General features: G+C 43.1%; 1 protein-coding gene across 2 annotated transcripts in view; it reads left to right on the top strand.

Moving 5' to 3' along the window:
- The window catches only part of KCNH8 (potassium voltage-gated channel subfamily H member 8), a 297,245-nt gene that overhangs the window by 181,152 nt on the left and 97,000 nt on the right, over positions 1-19,093 (top strand). For both annotated transcript variants that reach the window (XM_084860434.1, XM_084860433.1), the window contains exons 6-7: positions 829-986; positions 13,545-13,749. In XM_084860434.1, the coding sequence (XP_084716560.1) occupies positions 829-986; positions 13,545-13,749 (363 nt within the window). The remainder of the gene's footprint in view (positions 1-828; positions 987-13,544; positions 13,750-19,093) is intronic.

Here is a 19,093-nt window from a genome sequence, read left to right as displayed (position 1 = left end):
CGCCATTTGCGGCCGCAGCAGCCAGCCATGGCCGGAACTCTGGCTGCGGACGGCCCAGGCCGGTGGCTCCACAGAGCCGCCACGGAGCTGAGCTGGCCCAGGGAGGATTCCAGGGGGAGGGACAGAGCGCCTCTCCCCCACCGCGAATCAAAGCTGTGAAAAGGTAAGTGACTTTCGTACATCCCTAATGGTAGGTACTGGGATGTAGAAGGGATTAGTGACTATCAATCAGGGGCAAGGATCATAACAGTGAAGAAGCAAATGAAGGCGCAATCCTATGGGGATTAGGCTGCCTCTGAACTTGGATGCGACTGACTATCCAATGCAGGATGGGCAGAGTAGAGGGGATCTTCTCCATGTTCTGGCTGCCCTGCATTTGCAGCTAGATGGCCAATTTCAGCTGTCTAGCCAGAGGACCTCAGAGTAGGGGAGGAGGATGGACAACACATAGGGAGCGTCGTAACAGTGCTTCTGCTATCCCCTCCCCACCTGCAGGAATGCCCCCTTTTTGGCTGCTCCATGCTGCTCTTACAAGCACATTGCTGGGGACAAACCACGCTGCCTATGAGGTAGCGGGGAGGGGAGTCAGTTTTCTGGGAACTGACCTTGGTGCGCTGGCTCCAAGCAAAGTTCCCAGAAAACAAAAATTCCTATGGCCTTCTAGATTGTGCTCTAAGAAAATTTCCAATTAAATTCTTCTTATAAATAAAATCACTCATTTAAGCAATTTCCTGAAGAGGATATAGAAAATATCCATACTGTTTTCCATCCACTTTTCCGTTCACTACTTCAGCATTTCTAACAACTCATTTTCTCTTTGTCAAGCAGATATTATTTTAAATTTTCGAACAACATACGTCAGCAAGTCTGGCCAAGTAATATTTGAAGCAAGATCTATTTGTATCCACTATGTCACTACCTGGTTCATCATTGATTTAATTGCTGCACTTCCTTTTGATCTACTTTATGCTTTTAATGTCAATGTGGTAAGTATGCCCATTCCGTTCTGCTAATAGTACTGATCTCAGGTAGCCCTTTTTGTGAATGAACATATGGCTCCATGCAGGCAAAAAAAAGCACAAACCAAAATCCTTTGAGTGCAGCTTTTTGTCTTTTCTCTAGAGCTTTAAGTGAGTTCTACTTTATGCATGTCTTGTATTTTCAAACATTTTACAAAAACTTGTAGTAATTCTTGTTGGTTTTAATGTTCCCCTCAACTGAATTATGTTCATTAGGGCAAGTGGAAATATTTAAATATGCAAATAAATTGTCTTTTTACATTTTAAAAAGTTGGAAAGGCTTATGATGTCCAATGTATGATCCATTTTGATATGTATGGCGGTCAGTTTAGAGGAAGTTAATTGCCGTTAATTATAATCAGTGAAGAAAGTGACAATTCAGTGGCATATAAATGTGACTTATTTATTTGGATCAGTGCCCCTATAGGTTAGTTTTTCAAGAGATTTTGGCAAGTTGAAGCAATCTTGTGAAAGCTCTGAGGCTGGTTAGCATTTCTTGGGGAAACTTCCAGAATGTCAGATGAACCAAGTCTGAATGAGCTACACTGTTAACATACATCTAAATGTTCACAAGAGCATATAAGTGATCTAGCCACATTGACTTTTAAACATTTACCGATTTTGCTTTTGAAATTTCCCCCCTTAAATTCATGTAGGTTGTGTTGTAATTGTCATTTAAATAACAAGCCATGCTTTGCTGGAAAGCAGGATGCTTGCCCACTGCCCACATGATGTTGACTCAGCTCTGTAAGCCGGTGCATTAGGGGAAAGGATTGAAGCATTTCTTCTCTAATGACTTAATACTCCCCTGTATCAGAAGTTCTTCATGTACAATGTAATGGTCCATTCACTCAGAAAATCATTCTGCCTGAGGCCGCCATTAATGTTTTGCATGCAAATGAAAGTTTCATGAAGCTAGGAGATATAGATATAGATATAGATATATGATGCAGATGAAAGCCTAATGAAGTGCGAAGTTTTTTCTGTTGACAGTGTTATCTGTGTAGTGTAAAAGGGACAAAGAATACTGGTGAAGACTCCCCTATTTTCAAAGATGATTGTGGCCTGAGGTAATTCTAAGTATTTAACAGTACCTCCTTTGTAATCATTAACACAGCACAACCTATAATGTTGGATCCAGGATCTGCCTCTGGATGGAAAAGCTGTGCTCATAGAAGGCGCCATCACCCAATTTTCAGAGCCCCATACCACAGTTCAATCCATTCAGCACCCTCTGTGTAGCATTTTCAAGGGGGTTGAAGGGGTGGCTGTAAGGAGGACAGGGCCAGGGAAGTCTACTTCTGCCAGCTCGGTTGCACACACCTAAATCTGGGTCCATAAATTTGCTAGTTACTTTGTGAATCTTGGTCAAAATGGATCAGTACAACCAGAGATATGTCGGTATTCCATCGGAAGATGGGACTCCCAGATCGGAAGATGGTCAAAATGCTACTGGGGAGGAACACAGGATAAGTTCAACTAGCCCCAGATGTGATGATGCAGCTAGCTCAAAGCCGAAAGGATGGCTAGCAGCCGATGGTGCTGGTGGTGAACGACGAATCCGAAGTTCTAAAGATCAACACACCATAGGAAGCTGGAATGTAAGATCTATAAGCCAGGGCAAATTGGATGTGGTTATTGGGGAGATGTCAAGATTAAATGTAGACATTTTGGGTGTCAGTGAACTGAAATGGACCGGAATGGGTCACTTCACATCAGATGACCACCAGATCTACTACTGTGGACAAGAGGACCACAGAAGAAATGGAGTAGCCTTCATAATTAATAATAAAGTGGCTAAAGCAGTGCCTGGATACAATCCAAAAAATGGCAGAATGATCTCAATTCGAATTCAGGGTAAGCCATTTAACATCACAGTGATCCAAATATACGCCCCAACCACAGATGCTGAAGAAGCAGAAGTAGATCAGTTCTATGAGGATCTGCAGCACCTACTGGATAGTACGCCAAAAAAAAGATGTTACTTTCATTATTGGAGACTGGAATGCTAAGGTGGGTAGTCAAACGACACCTAGAATTACAGGCAAGCATGGTCTGGGAGAACAAAATGAAGCAGGACATAGGCTGATAGAATTTTGTCAAGACAACTCACTGTGCATAACACTCTCTTCCAACAACCTAAGAGACGACTTTATACATGGACTTCACCAGATGGTCGACACCGAAATCAGATTGACTACATCCTTTGTAGCCAAAGGTGGTGGACATCTATGCAGTTGGTAAAAACAAGACCTGGAGCTGATTGTAGTTCAGATCATGAACTTCTTATTGCACAATTTAGAATCATAGTAAAGAGAATAGGGAAGACCCACAGATCAGGTAGATATGAGCTCACTAATATTCCTCATGAATATGCACTGGAGGTGAAGAATAGATTTAAGGGACTAGATTTAGTAGATAGGGTCCCGGAAGAACTATGGACAGAAATTTGCAACATTGTTCAGCGGGCGGCAACAAAAAACGTCGCAAAGAAAAAGAAAACCAAGAAGGCGAGATGGCTGTCTGCTGAGACACTGGAAGCAGCCCAAGAAAGAAGGAAAGCAAAAGGCAACAGTGATAGGGGGAGATATGCCCAATTAAATGCAAAATTCCAGAGGTTAGCCAGAAGAGATAAGGCATTATTTTTAAACAAGCAATGCACGAAAGTGGAAGAATATAATAGAATACGAAGGACAAGAGACCTCTTCCAGAAAATTAGAAACATCAGAGGTAAATTCCAGGCAAAAATGGGTATGATCAAAAACAAAGATGGCAAGGACCTAACAGAAGCAGAAAAGATCAAGAAAAGGTGGCAAGAATATACGGAAGATCTGTATAGGAAGGATAATAATATTGGGGATAGATCTGATGGTGTGGTTAGTGAGTTAGAGCCAGACATCCTGAAGAGTGAGGTTGAATGGGCCTTAAGAATAGGGGTGGACGAAAGGGACTTACCTCGTCCCGCAGCTTGCTTTGCGGTGGGGGGGAGACGCTTCGCTTCTCCCCCCGAAGTTCAGGCGAGGGGGGGGAGGCGCCCCGCCTCGCCCGGCCGAAATTCAGGCTGGGGGGGAGGCGCCCCATCCCTCACCACCGAAATTTAGGCCGGGTAGGAGCGCCCCGTCTACCCGGCTGCGAAAAAAAAAGTAAAAAAACACACACACACACCCGTGATAAGCTACGTAACGATTTACGTAGCCTATCACAGCTAGATTTCCAAAGTCAGCCGTGATAGGCTACGTAAATCGTCACGTAGCCTATCACGGGTGACTTTGAAAAAAAAAAAGCGCGTACACAAATGGCGGCTTCCATGGAGACCGCCATTTGCGTTCCTTATTTTGGCACGTCTGGTCTACGTAAAGATTTACGTAGACTACGGCGAAAATAAGGGCAACACAAATAGCGTGCCCTTATTTTCGCTGTAGTCTACATAAATCTTTACGTAGACTAGACGTGCCAAAATAAGGAACGCAAATGGCGGCGCCCCATGGGCGCCGCCATTTCCATACGCGCTTTTTTTTTTTCCAAAGTCAGCCATGATAGGCTACGTGACAATTTACGTAGCCTATCATGGCTGACTTTGGAAATCTAGCCGTGATAGGCTACGTAAATCGTTACGTAGCCTATCACGGGTGTGTGTGTGTTTGTTTGTTTTTTACTTTACTTTTTTTTTTTGCAATGATGGCGGCGGCGGCGGCCGGTCGGGAGACCAGCTGCTGCCCCCGCCGAAACGCCACTGAACTGCCGCCGGGACCCGCCGCCGAGAGAGACATTCGCCGAAGGTAAGTCCCATCCCAGGGGGGGCTGGGGGCCGGTGGAGAATTTCCCCAACACTTTCGGGGGGCTGAATGCGTCGGCACTCGGCCTCCCAAAGATTCATGGAGAAATTCTCCGCCAACCCTACTTAAGAAGCATTGCTAATAACAAGGCAGCAGGAGATGACGGTATCCCAGCTGAACTGTTTAAAATCTTGCAAGATGATGCTGTCAAGGTGATGCATGCCATATGCCAGCAAATTTGGAAAACACAAGAATGGCCAACAGATGGGAAAAAATCAACTTATATCCCCATATCAAAAAAGGGAAGCACCAAAGAATGTTCAAACTATCGAAGAGTGGCACTTATTTCACATGCCAGTAAGGTAATGCTCAAGATCTTGCAAGGCAGACTCCAGCAATTCATGGAACGAGAATTGCCAGATGTACAAGCTGGGTTTAGAAAAGGCAGAGGAACTACAGTCCAAATTGCCAATATCCGCTGGATAATGGAGAAAGCCAGGGAGTTTCAGAAAAACATCTATTTCTGTTTGATTGACTATTCTAAAGCCTTTGGCTGTGTGGATCATAACAAATTGTGGCAAGTTCTTGGTGGTATGGGGATACCAAGTCATCTTGTTTGCCTCCTGAGGAATCTGTATAACCACCAAGTAGCAACAGTAAGAACAGACCACGGAAAAACGGAGTGGTTTAAGATTGGGAAAGGAGTACGGCAGGGTTGTATACTCTCACCCTACCTATTCAACCTGTACGCAGAACACATCATGTGACGTGCTGGGCTTGATGAAGCCAAGGCTGGAGTTAAAATCGCTGGAAGAAACATTAACAATCTCAGATATGCAGATGATACCACTTTGGTGGCTGAAAGTGAGGAGGAAATGAGGAACCTCATGACGAAGGTGAAAGCAGAAAGTGCAAAAGCTGGGTTGCAGTTAAACCTCAAAAAAACCAAGATTATGGCAACCAGCTTGATTGAGAACTGGCAGATAGAGGGAGAAAACATGGAGGCAGTGACAGACTTTGTCTTTCTAGGCGCAAAGATTACTGCAGATGCTGACTGCAGCCAGGAAATCAGAAGACTTCTTGGGAGGACAGTAATGACAAATCTTGATAAAATAGTTAAGAGCAGAGACATCACACTGACAACAAAGGTCCGCATAGTGAAAGCAATGGTATTCCCCGTAGTAATCTATGGCTGCGAGAGCTGGACCATAAGGAAGGCTGAGCGAAGGAAGATAGATACTTTTGAACTGTGGTGCTGGAGGAAAATTCTCAGAGTGCCTTGAACTGCAAGAAGATCAAACCAGTCCATACTCCAGGAAATAAAGCCAGACTGCTCACTTGAGGGAATGATATTAAAGGCAAAACTGCAGTACTTTGGCCACATAATGAGAAGACAGGATACCCTGGAGAAGATGCTGATGCTGGGAAAAGTGGAAGGCAAAAGGAAGAGGGGCCGACCAAGGGCAAGATGGATGGATGATATTCTGGAGGTGACGGACTCGACCTTGGGGGAGCTGGGGGTGGCGACGGCCAACAAGAAGCTCTGGCATGGGCTGGTCCATGAAGTCACGAAGAGTCGGAAGTGACTGACCGAATAAACAACAACATACATTACACGTTTAGTGTGCCAGACTCTAAATAAAAATATGGGAGCTGATTCTTATGTTAGCATCAATATACAGGAATCATGTGACTTGGGAATAGATCTTGGTTACTGCATACTGGATGATAGTCCTGGTGTGGAAAATAACCATGGATGTTTCCTTCACCTTCCTTGTGGAGAGCAGAATGCAGAGCAGCGCTTACTGGGACATGAAGAGTGGCTGGGTGACCAGCCAGATGGGCGATTAATAAATTTAATAATAAATAAATAAATATTATAACCCTTACATTTCTCACCTGCTGTCTCCATATGGAGAATGATGCTGCCCTTCCAAGTGTGCTGAGACCTAATTAGGAAGCTTCGTTAATCTGAGTCAGACCATTGGTCCATCTAGCTCAGTATTGTCTACACCAGGGCTGGGCAGAAGGTAGATCTCCAATGTTTTGGACTTCAACTCCCAGAAGTCCCTGCCAGCATGGCCAATGGTCAAGAATGCTGACAGTTGAACTCCAGAACATCTGGAGATCTACTTTCTGCCCAATCCTGGTCTACACTGCCTCATGTGCCCCCCACCATGTTCCTCTGCTGCCATAGTATTTGGCATAGTGCTGCCAGAGCTTTGTAAACTCTGCACTTATAGGCAATGGTTCTCCAGAATTTTAGATAGGATTTTTTTTCCTTGGAGATGCCAGGGATCACACCTGGGACCTTTTGTCTGCAGAGCATGTCTTTTCCCACAACTTACCATCAGCACCCAGCAGCTTGTTCTCCTTCATGGTCTTCGTGTATTGATTGTTCCAGCAAAAGCAGAGTAAAGCTACAAAGGCCTGTGGGATAGCCAGCACAAGAAAAATATTGAACAAGGGTCTTAAGTGTAATTTAATGACCAGTCAAGTCACAGTACACTCAGAGGAGTAGCAGCACATCTAATATAGAGGCACTTGGTTTATGTCTGTGTGTGTGTCTGTGTATGTGTGTGCGGGGGGTGCAATTCATAAAGGGCCCAGTGGGAGCTATTTCATAACCTGCTGTACAGTAATCATGTCATCCATCCAACCATCCCATATGGTTCCTGTATGGCAGGGGTGCAGAAGCTCTTTCAGTCCAAGGGCCAAATTCCATTTTGGAGATGCTCTCAGGGGCCACATTCCAGTCATGGGTGGGGCCAAAGGCAAAGGGGATTGGGCCAAAAATGTAGGTGTATTTTAGCTTAAAGCTTCTACTGGCAGTAACGAAGCCTTAAGAGAGGCATTTCAACCTTTCAGAATGCAGAAACAACTGCCCAAAAGCCAGGAAAACACCAAACTATTGGTGGCTGGGGGAAAGGGGTGAGACCAGAGGAAGGAGGCATGGCCATCTAGGGAACCCCCGGAGGGCAGATTTGGCCCCTGGGCCTGATGTTCTGCACTCCTGCTATATGGTTCCTACATTAAGTGAGGTATGAGCTCAATCACTGCAGAAGCAATGACGACAACACAACATTAGTACCTGAAACAATTCTGTATTTTGTTTCTCTATGGAGGTAAAAAAAAAAAATAAGGGAGCAAATCTGATGTAGAACTTAAAGCATTTTAAGCTGAGTCATAAACTATAACCCAACCATTTCATCTAGAGGTGCTTTAGCATGTGACAATGTTATTGTAGAGCTGAGATTTTGGGAGCTCGTGTGTGTTGACTGGCTTCTATCTTTGGGATATTGTTAGGAACGCTTTAAGGAACTTTTGGGTTTTAACAAATATTTTCTGTCCTAGAAATATCTAAGGTGTGTGTGTGTGTGTGTATGTGTGTGTGCATGCGCATGTGAGAGTGAGGGGGGGATCATTCATGATTTTTAGCCCACTTCAGTCAGTGCTGTTTACAACAGTTAAGGGCTTAGCTGAAAGGAGGGGACAATTTCCGCTAGCATTTACATCAGAATTGAAAGGAGTCCCCCATTTTAGGGGGACTGCTGGGAATGGGATGGAAGTGTTTGTCTACTCAAGGATATTATCTAGATAGCTTTTGTTTGCCTTCAGTGACTTGAGGATGTAGCTAAATCTGATTGGTTATGTAAAATTATGATATAATATTCACTATCCAATCCCTGATTGGTGAGATTCACTTATGTGACCAAGCTAGAAGTCACTGCCCTCACTCTAAATCAGTTCTCCTTATTATCAGTGTTCATCACATTCTCTGCATGATCCCAGATTGCTCAGGTTCATTTTAAGGAGGAGAAAGAAGCCCTAAACAGGTGGGGTGTGTGTGTGTGTGTGTGTGTAATTGTGCAAGAACTGCAACAGATGCTGGGGGGGGGATAGCAGTGAACAGATTCAAGAGAAGTTAAACATTTAAAGGCTTTATTCAGAAAATATTTCTGCCCCTGAAAACGCCACTTCCAACTGAAACATCAAAACATGTGAACATTAATCTAAAAAGAAAAGAAAGATGGGAGAGCAATCCTGTGGCCACTAGACAGTGTCTAGATGGCCATAGGATTTTTCAGTTACTGGGAACTGAGCTCAGAGCCAGGCCTCTGAGCTCACTTCCCAGAAATAACACTCCCCACCCCCTCATAGGCGGCACAGTTCTTAACCATCTTCATGCTCGTAACTGCAGTGTGGAATGGGTGAAAAGGGGAGGAAACCACGGAAGTGTCATTACAAAGCTTCCTATGCGCCATCCGGCCTCCCCCGCTCCTGCTCCGACATCCCCAGCTAGCCAGCCAAAATCAGCTGTCTAGCTGCAAATGTAGGGCAGCCAGAGTGCAGAGGAGAGGATTGCTTCCATGCTCCACCCACCCTGCATTGGATAGTCGGCTGCCTCCAAGTTCAGAGGTGGATGACTATTCTGATAGGATTGTGCCCTAAAATATACTAAACATAAACCATTGATCATCTTTTTATCCCTTGCCAATATAAATCAAAACAAGTCTTTCTGTGCTTCTGAAAGATACTCAGACTCAGTTTCCATGACAATGGAGTTCAAGAACTATAGAGAACCACTAAGATTAGTCAGCTGTGCTCTTTTCATAAAGACTTGTTATATCAGCCAACATGGTCAATCTCGCTATAAAACAAGTTACAGATCCCCCCTGTAGATCAGTTCTATATGCGCAACAAAAGTGCTACCAGTGGGAAGAATCCAACAGGGTGCTTAAGCCCTTGCTGATTCTTTTCTGCTCTGCTGATTGACCTCCACAAGTGGTGATTTAGTGCTTCGTAGGGGAAATACTCACTTCTGGAAGGAGGCAGGTCGGTGGAGCTCCCTTATGTGAGCTCAAGTGACCTGCCTCCTTCCAGAAATGAGCATTTCTGCTCATTTTGGGTTGTCCCATTGTGCTAAATCACCATTGCACAAGTGGTGGCAGCCACTGGTGCTACACAACTGGTGGGTAGAAGAGAATTGGTGGGCACGTAAACACCCTATTGGATTCTGCCCAGGGACAGGTGGAAGAGGAATTCACATCGAGTGTGTACTTCTTGCAAATTGGCAGATTGCTGTGTAATGCTCATCTTACTGAAGCCTCTCAGCAGTCTTCAAGGTCAGTCCTGAACTGAGTGTATTACAGTACTTTAGCCTCAGAATTAAAGAGTAGATGAATTATAGTACCCAACTCATCAGGGATCTGGGAAAAAGGAAGATTGCACTGCCTGTTCATTATATAATAGTTTCTTGGCAATTGCTGAATTCTGAAATTTTACAGTCAATATATTTAAGAGCCCATGTGTTCTGCTTACTTCGGTATGGTGGAGGGGTTGAGCCCTACCAATGGTGAGAGCCACTTCAATGCTCCTCTTTCCCACCTACCTTCAGGTGGAGAGCTGTATATTTGAAATTCCCATGCTGGCTGGGTATTATGGGAGTTGCAGTCCAATACATCTAGGGAACTCCAGCTTGGGGAAGGCTGAAGTAGGCTGTTGCTTGCAAACTCATGCCACATTAACGTTGTTAGTCTTTAAGTTGCCACCTGACTCTTGGTTGCTTTTGTGAGTGAAATGTGGGGTGGGGGAATAAAGAGACAGGACACGTGTATGATATAAGACTTGGGCCACATTTTATTGAAAATCTGCAAAGGGGGGGACCTGAATGGGCAACTCTTCTATGCCAGCAACTAGCCAGGCAGTATATCGGGTGAAACATTCTGTACCTGCTGAGTAGCGTCTGTAGGATCATCACCCTTCAGGACTACCTCATTTGGGGAGGGGAGGCCTTCCCTTTTCACCCTCTCCCAGGCTGCAAAACTCCAAGTCGGTGAGGTGAGTTGGCCTTACAGGTAATCCTTATCTCCCCACTGGGGCCACAAAACCTCAGGAAAAGCAGTGCCTCAGAATGTTCATCAACCCTGCCCCACTAAAGGTGCCTGCCCATGCCTGCCTATGTGCATGAAATGTGACCAAATTAATCTAACAGTCGAAATGTAACCAAATTTACCTAAACACAACTCTGACCCTGCTTTAGGGATGTACGAATCCCCTACCTGCCAGTCCAGTCCGCAGTGGGGGGAGGTGATTCGTTCCTCCCCCCAGAATCCTCTTCGGCCAGCTCCACTCCGTGGCAATTCCACGGAGCCGCCGGCTGGCTCCAAAGAGCCAGCAATACGGCCGCCATGCCATATCGCTGGCTGAAGGGGACTACTGACTGCGAATGCAAATGGCGTCCAGGACGCCATTTGCGGCCGTAAAGACCTTAGTTTAAGGTAAATGCAGCCGTAAATGGCTGCATTTACCTTAAACTAAGGCCTTTACGGCCACAAATGGCGTCCTAGACGCCATTTGCGGCTGTGCTTTTCATTAACGTGATAGGCTACACAAATATTTGCGTAGCCTATTGCATTACTGAAAAGCACGGATGCAAATGGCGTCCAGGACACCATTTGTGGCCATAAAGGCCTTAGTTTAAGGTAAATGCAGCCATTTACGGCTGCATTTACCTTAAACTAAGGCCTTTACGGCCGCAAATAGCGTAGTGGGTGCCATTTGCATCCGCAGTCAATGTGCCCAGCCAGCGATATGGCAATGGTGGCCGTATTGCTGGTGCTCTAGAGCCAGCCGGCGGGGAGGATCTGGCCGGTGAGGATTCCTCCTGGAGGTGGAGGTAAGTCTTCTGATCCTCCACGGACTCCGGGGGGGAGGATTCTTTTGAATCCGGCCTCGCTGGGGTCCATGGAGGATTTCTCTCCCATCCCTACCCTGCTTACAGTGTGAAGGAGGTGAAAAGTCACATAGCCCAGGCCAATCAGACTATGGGCCAAAAATTCCTACTCCCCCCCCGCCAAGGACGACCAGCAGAGCCCACCCTGCATACAGGGGGTGAGGGAGCTGCGATTCAAAGAGGCTGGAGAGCAGGACCCCACAGGCTAAAACACCTCCTAAATCCCTCCCCAGCCTGTGGCACCACCAGCTAAATGCCAGTGGTGTTCCCCCCTGCCTCCCCGCCCCTCCGCCTGCAACAGCCTCCCTGTGGCCAGGCAAGCTGGACACAGGGTAAGGCATTTGTCTCTTGGCTGAAAAGCTTAAGCTAACTCATCTCAGTTGCTTAACCAAATTCAGCTGGCCTAGTACTTGTGAGCAAATCAAATCTAGTCACAAAATATGAGTATTGATTCTTCATTGTGTCTTTTCTAAAGGTATGGTTGTGAAATTATACTTTCTGTATGTATTTCAAATCTTACAGTGACAGACTGAACACTGCAGAAGGGAATAAAAAACATTTGGAATGTGTAATGAGAAATAATTATAGATGATTTATTACACTCATTTGCAAAATTATCACAGCATTTTTTAAAATTGGGATTTTATTTTTATTTCACATAAAAATGAAATGTGAGCTTAAGCATACGTAACACTTTCTTAGAGGAGCACACAGAAGCTCCTCCTCTCCCACTGTCTTTTCAGTGGCCATTCTACTTCTACCTGAATTTGCTGCTTTTCCTCTTCCCTCCCCATATCTTTTTCCTTTTGTATTGTGTCTTTTTGATTATAATTCTGTGCACACTAACCAGGGAGTAGAGCCTTTTGAACACACTGGGACTTACTTCTGAGTAAGCTTGCATAGGCTTGCACTTTTAGAATGTAAGCCTGAGGGCAGAGTTTGTGTTATTTTTTTATTCTTTGTACAGATCCTAGAATTTTTTAGGGTTGTTCTGAAAGCAGAATTATTCTCCTCTACTACTGAGAATGTTAGATCAGCATTTGGGTTGGGGGTAGTTGGACTGGTATACAGGATGGACATATGGGCAGTTCCTTTTATCACTTATCACCCATAGGAAATTAACAGCTGTTTATAGGGGCGGTACACAAGCCCTCCTGATCATTTCCCCTTTCCTTTCATTGTTGTCTAAGTAAGCTTCATGCATTTACTGCATATAAAAACTCCATATGCTTGAAAGTATGGGTTCCTAATAAATAAATAATGCTCAGTTATCAATTACAGCTGTGCACAATAGTCTTCACCCATCTATACCCACCAATAATGGATGCAATGTGTGAAAAAGGGAGAGGCCTTGAGATGTTTTCGTAGGATCATGAAATAGCTGGAGTTGTGCAAGGTCAAGTTAATATTATTTTTCCTTCTTTAAAAAAGAAATATCAAGGTATCCTATGAATGGGAAGGGGGAAAATAGCTCTAAAAAATATAGTTTGTGGGGCAGGGGGAATGACCTAGACGGGAGGCGTCATGAGATATGTGTCCAAACCAATCATGGGAAATTCAAGCTTCTTTCATTTTTAAAAAAAATATTTACAATGTTTATATGCTGCTCCACTTCAAAAGATTTTGGAGCTGTGAACAACAAATATAAAAGAATAAAACACCATGTTAAAACCATTAAAACATTTTAAAAGAAACATGAGGTAATATGTCAAAAGCCAGGAAATAGACTGGTGATTGGGGTAAACAGAGACAGATCACAAGATGAGATAGCTCCTCACATTATTTGCAATGACTGACTGTACCTGTCTCCAAAATAAACAGCCATCCCACAGTTTTGACATACCCTACACAGGGTGTGTTACAACAAAGTAGCTAATATATTTGACCTCTGCTCAAAATCTTAGTATATGCCTGACTTACTTGAGCACAAGGTTCCATAGCTGACAGGACTGAAGCAAGTTGATTCTGTTTGAAAAGATGGCTAAATACTGTTTTGCCTTCTTATTCTTGTAGGTGTCCATTGTCCACCTTCTCAAGACTGTACGATTGCTGCGTCTTTTACGTCTTCTTCAAAAGTTGGATCGTTATTCCCAGCACAGCACAATTGTTCTGACGCTTCTTATGTCTATGTTTGCATTGCTAGCTCATTGGATGGCTTGCATTTGGTATGTCATTGGAAAGAAGGAAATGGAAAAAAAACCATTCACTTGGGACATAGGTAAAGACAGTTTTTTTAATCACCAATTGAAAAATTGCACCTTGAAACATCAACATGTTGTAGTTTTCCATGTACATATTCATAATGGATCATATGCTGCTGCTGCTGTTGTTGTTGTTGTTATTATTATTATTATTATTACATAGATTTATATATCACTTTCCAGTGGACTATCAAAGCGATTTACAGTAACATGAAATATAATCATAAAAACACAGTAAGATAATCATTAGTCAACTATAACCATGCTGGCTAAGCCTGCATGAGGAGGTACAGTAGGTCTTGATACGATATCTAAAGATCAAGACTGAAGGCACCTGCCTAATATCAGTGGCAACCGTGTTCCAGAGGGTGGGTGCTGCACACTAAACGCTCTATTGCAGGTATTCTAAGGCAAACCTCAGGTGCATGAAGCACTGTCAGAAGTATTGCTCCTGAGGCCTGCAAGGACCGGGCGGTGACATAAGGGTGAGGTGGTCCCTGAGGTAACCTGGTACCAAGTTCTTTATAAGTTAACAACAGAACGTGAAACATGGCGCAGAAGCTTATTGGCAGGTAGTGCAGTTCTTTGTATCTCATTAACATTGTCGCAATGATGGGCAGAGGGAAGTCAAAGGGTTGGATCAGATTTAGCCATGCTTAGAGTAGACCCATTGAAATCAGTGGGACTTAAGTTAGTCATGACTAACTTAAGTTCATTTCATTTCAGTGGGTCTTCTCTGAGTATAACTAAATCTGGATCCACTCCATTAGTCCTTGTAACCACGACCTTCCAATGCGCTTGGAGCAGCATACATACAATTCTCAGGCAGTCTCCTATCTAGGTGTGGAAATGCTCAACTTTAGTGATGGAATTATGTCAGGCACCTTTGAATTCCTACTGATTTCAGCAGAATCTAGGATCTCTTCGGGCCTGATTTTAATATGAAATAATTTGCTTGCATAAGTGAAGGATTGTACAAATACTTTGACCAGATGTAAGCTGAAAGCAAAAATATTTGTGGCTGTTTTCTAGTACTTAATTGCTTATCCCTTGCCAAAAATGAAACCATGCTTAAGTATTTGCCCGTACATTTAAGACTGAAATAACTGAATTAAGGACTTAATTGCCATCAAGGTACTTTTAATTTTCTTGAAAAAATTATGGAAAATATGTAGCTCTGAAGTAAATGAACTTGAGTATGAGTACAGCAATAATAATGTTTAATATCCCTCTTGCAATTAGAAAGATGTCAAACTTTAGTTAAATATGGTTACTGAGCAAACCCAGTGAGTGGAACATGTAGAATGGAACTGGATCTCTTTCGGGAGACAGTTTTGTAACTTTATAAAATGATTAATGTGGAGAACTGAGAAACCTGTCAATACCTCCTAAATTTGGAGAACTGGAAACCCAAAGATTGTCAAAATTTATTTAACATGAACCCTTTGAATGACTTGACTTCTAGAGTTTTACTGAATTGGAATGCTTTCTTTTCTCATTCACTGTCTATCTGGTTTTGCAAATATTTTACATAAGACTCGAGTACAGGTATTCCTGCATTACATATCTAAATTAGGGATGGACTGATTTTGTAAAATCTGTTCCATCTGCTTTTTGCAGATTGTCAGGTGCCTTTCATTCCATAATACTCTCAGTGGTGGAATCAGATTTCTTCCAATTTACCAAATTTGCACAAAGATTTATTTCACACTTGCTAAAATGTGCAAATCCCACCCCCATCCCCAAATCCCCTCACAATGCACATTTTCATGCTTTAGCCTATGGGGGAAATAAGTATTTTCAGCCAGTGGTTTTTATATTTTATATATTTTTTCTACAACTAAATATGTGTAAAATTCAGGAAAGTTAAAAAAAAAAATGGTCCGCAAGCCCATGGAATCTGGGTGACTCCAGAAAAGCCAATCCACTATGGAATCCGCAGGTCGGATTCATAGGAATTTGCTCAGTTGATTCCGTTGCAGAATTCTCTGACATCCCATCCTTAATCCAAATAGCTGATACTCCACAGGAGTGAATTAAGTGAAATGTTTTTCATTCATCCTTCCTTGCCTTCTCTCTCTCTTTCTTTTTCTCTGTCTATGGGAGGAAGGGGACAATATTCTTACAAAGCAGCTTCAGCAAAAGATAAAAACAATTACAATAAAAATAGAAAATATCAATTAAAACTAAACAACAGGTAAATGTAACATTATAAGGCCAGCATGAGAGAGACATAAGAGAGGATCATATTATGTTTCACTTGCATTGTGATGACATAACACAACTGAAAGACAAGTTAGAAATTGTGGGAAATGATATTAGAAGATAGCTGAATCTATGAAGGCTTCCCGAATGTGTTGTAAAATATCAATTGACTGTCTGTTTAGAGCAGCTGTACATGGCTTACTTGGATCTTGAAAATAATTGTGCAGTGGGGAATGAACCTATATATAGAATCAGTTCAAGAGCTTCATGAAGACTGAAAGCACCAAAGGATGTAATCATTAGATTTTTAAGACTTGGAGAGATAAAGAGGAATACTGAATTTAAGTTGTAATGGGAAGAAACCAATTAATAAGAGTCAAGAAATTCAAATATTGGCATATATACTCTCATGACACTTTAGAGAAGGATTGACTATATGTTTCTAATCAATAAGCTATGGAATAACAAAACTTGATATAGCTGGCTGTTCTTTTTACATTATTAGTCCATGTGCAAAGCAGATGGGCTGCAATAAAAACTGTAGATGTGGCTAAGCTGCTGATATTTCGACAACACCATAAGCAATGTCCAACTACAATTGCAAATATACAGCTACAAGAATGGATTGTTAATTAGGATTACATATGTAATTTTTATTTATTTGGGAGTCTTCTTTTTTCCCTTCTTTATTTGAATATGTCTAGGATGAAGATTTTGTCACTGAATATTAAAGGCCTTTCATTCTGGTAACAAAAGAAGACCTTAAGTATGCTTTTAAGGAAAGAAAAGGGAGATCTAGCTTTTCTGCAAGAGGTCAAGTAGGGGAAAGAAAGATTCTGTGATGCTCTGGAATTAGGAAAGATTTATTACAAATACGATCAGGATGATGATGATGATGATGATGATGATGGATATTCATCTTTTATCATCTTTAACCTACACAATAAAACTGGGTGTTAACTGATATTATATCAGTAAAGGATTTGGGGAGAAATAAAAGGATTTTCTTTGTAGGAGTCATGGAATTGATAGGACTGAAGGAGCAATACTGTGGCCTGGAGATTTTAATGGAATACTAGCTATAATAAGAAAGATTGCCTCAAATGGAAAAAGCTCAGAAGCACTAGCTAAATCTTTCATTGTTATTTGGAGGCATTATTACCCCAAGATTCTTGGCTATGCTTTCTTTAACAGCTACACTGGGATAACTTTTGGGATGGAACCCTTTTTCTTTGGTCTGTTTCAAAGGTTAATATTAACTCATACACATATTCAAACAATGCTCCAACAGCATTACAAATAGTGCCCTTTAGGCTATGATAGCATTATTGAACAATGGTGTTGAAATAACATTCTTTTTCAAGATAAATCTGTTGTAGATAGGAAAAAATACGTTACTACAATCAGGCTGGTTACAAACAAAGGAAGTGGCCTTATACCATCATTGGTCCATCTCTCAGTATTGTCAATAGGACTGGCAGTGTCTCCACAGGTTTTCAGATTGGGGACTGTACCTGGGACTTTCTGCATGTAAAATATGTGCTCTGCCACTGAGCTATGAATCTCCCCTATGGATTACTATTTAGGATGCACATGAAGTGGTAAGTAGAGGTACTCATGAAAATTGCTGCAACGGGGAGGGATGGGATTTGTGGAAAATTGCTAGACTAGTAAAATATTCTTTGTACATTTCTAAAGCATTTCTAGACTGCTTTTCAGTTCTTACAAGGATCCCTAAGGTGGTTTACAATGCAATACAATAAAATCCAATAAAATTAATAAAGCAATATTAAATAGAATTAAAGACAGAGATACAGATGCCAGAATAGATGAAAAGTTAAACCATTCATATCATGATCAAAACATTTTTACAGGAATGGGGTTAGTTCAGCCTCTTTGAGGAAGGAATTCCATAATTGGGGTACTGCCATAGAAAAGGGTCTGGTTGTTCCCACCTAGGGGTGGACGAAAGTCACTTACCTGTCCTCGAAGGACGTTCGCGGTGGGGGGGAGGCGCTTCGCTGGTCCCCCCGCGAAGTTCAGGCCGGGGGGGGAGGCTTCCCGCCTCGCCCCGGCCGAAATTCAGGCCGGAGGGGAGGCTTCCCGCCTCACCCCGGCCGAAATTCAGGCCAGGGAGGAGGCTTCCGGCCGCGAACGCGAAAGTTAAAAAAAAAAAAAAACGCCCCCTGATAGGCTACGTGACGATTCACGTAGCCTATCACGGCTAGATCTGCAAAGTCAGCCGTGATAGGCTACGTCAATCGTCACGTAGCCTATCAGGGGGCGTTTTTTTTTTTTCTTTCATTGCAATGGCGGCGGGGGCAGCCGGTCGAAAGTCCGGCTGCCGCTCCCGCCTCGCTCGAACACCCGCCGACCCGCCAGCCGGACCAGCCACCGGGAGGGACATTCGGTGAAGGTAAGTCCCGTCCCGGGGGGGGGTGCGGGGGGTGGGGGGGGTTCAGAGGATTTCTCCCCGAAACTTGTTCGGGGGGCCGAACACGTTGGCGCTTGGCCCCCCGAAGTTTCGGGGAGAAATTCTCCGCCAACCCTATTCCCACCAGACTTCTTTAGTTGGTGAGATATAAAGTAGGGCATCCCAAGATTGACTGTAACCCATGGCAGATTCATATGGGAAGATATGGTCGTTCAAAAAGAAGTCATGACTTGCTGATATCTTTTAGCAATTACTAATTGTAAAGAAACAACAGGATCTTGAATAAAATTATGAGGCAGAAAAATATACGAGGTCTCTAAGAGCATTGAAAAATGTTGCCAATTGCTTTCTGGTCTTGATTAAAGGCATCGGTTTTAACTTTTAAAGCCCTACATGGTTTAGGACCTGGCTATCTGAGCTACCACCTGTCTCCTTTGTGAACCTGTCCAGGTATCAAGATCTGCAGGAGAGGCACTTTTGAGGGTACCATGACCCACAAAGTCCCATTCGTTGGGCACACATGAAAGAGCTTTCTCCTTTGTCACTCCCAGACTGTGGAATTGGCTCCTGCAAGAACTACGATTGTCCCCCACACTCGTGGCTTTTAGAAAGGCTGTGAAGACACATCTTTTTAATCTATCCTTTTAAATTATGTAGTTTTAATGTTCTAATCTTATTTTATTGTTTTAAGGTTTTATTGTTTTAAATTGTTGTGCACCATC

Source organism: Heloderma suspectum, chromosome 5 (assembly GCF_057233095.1).
Source record: "Heloderma suspectum isolate Gila_16-S chromosome 5, 16-S_ref, whole genome shotgun sequence".
In the NCBI taxonomy this organism is placed as follows: Eukaryota; Metazoa; Chordata; class Lepidosauria; order Squamata; family Helodermatidae; genus Heloderma; species Heloderma suspectum.
This window is presented reverse-complemented; position numbering and strand designations above follow the sequence as displayed.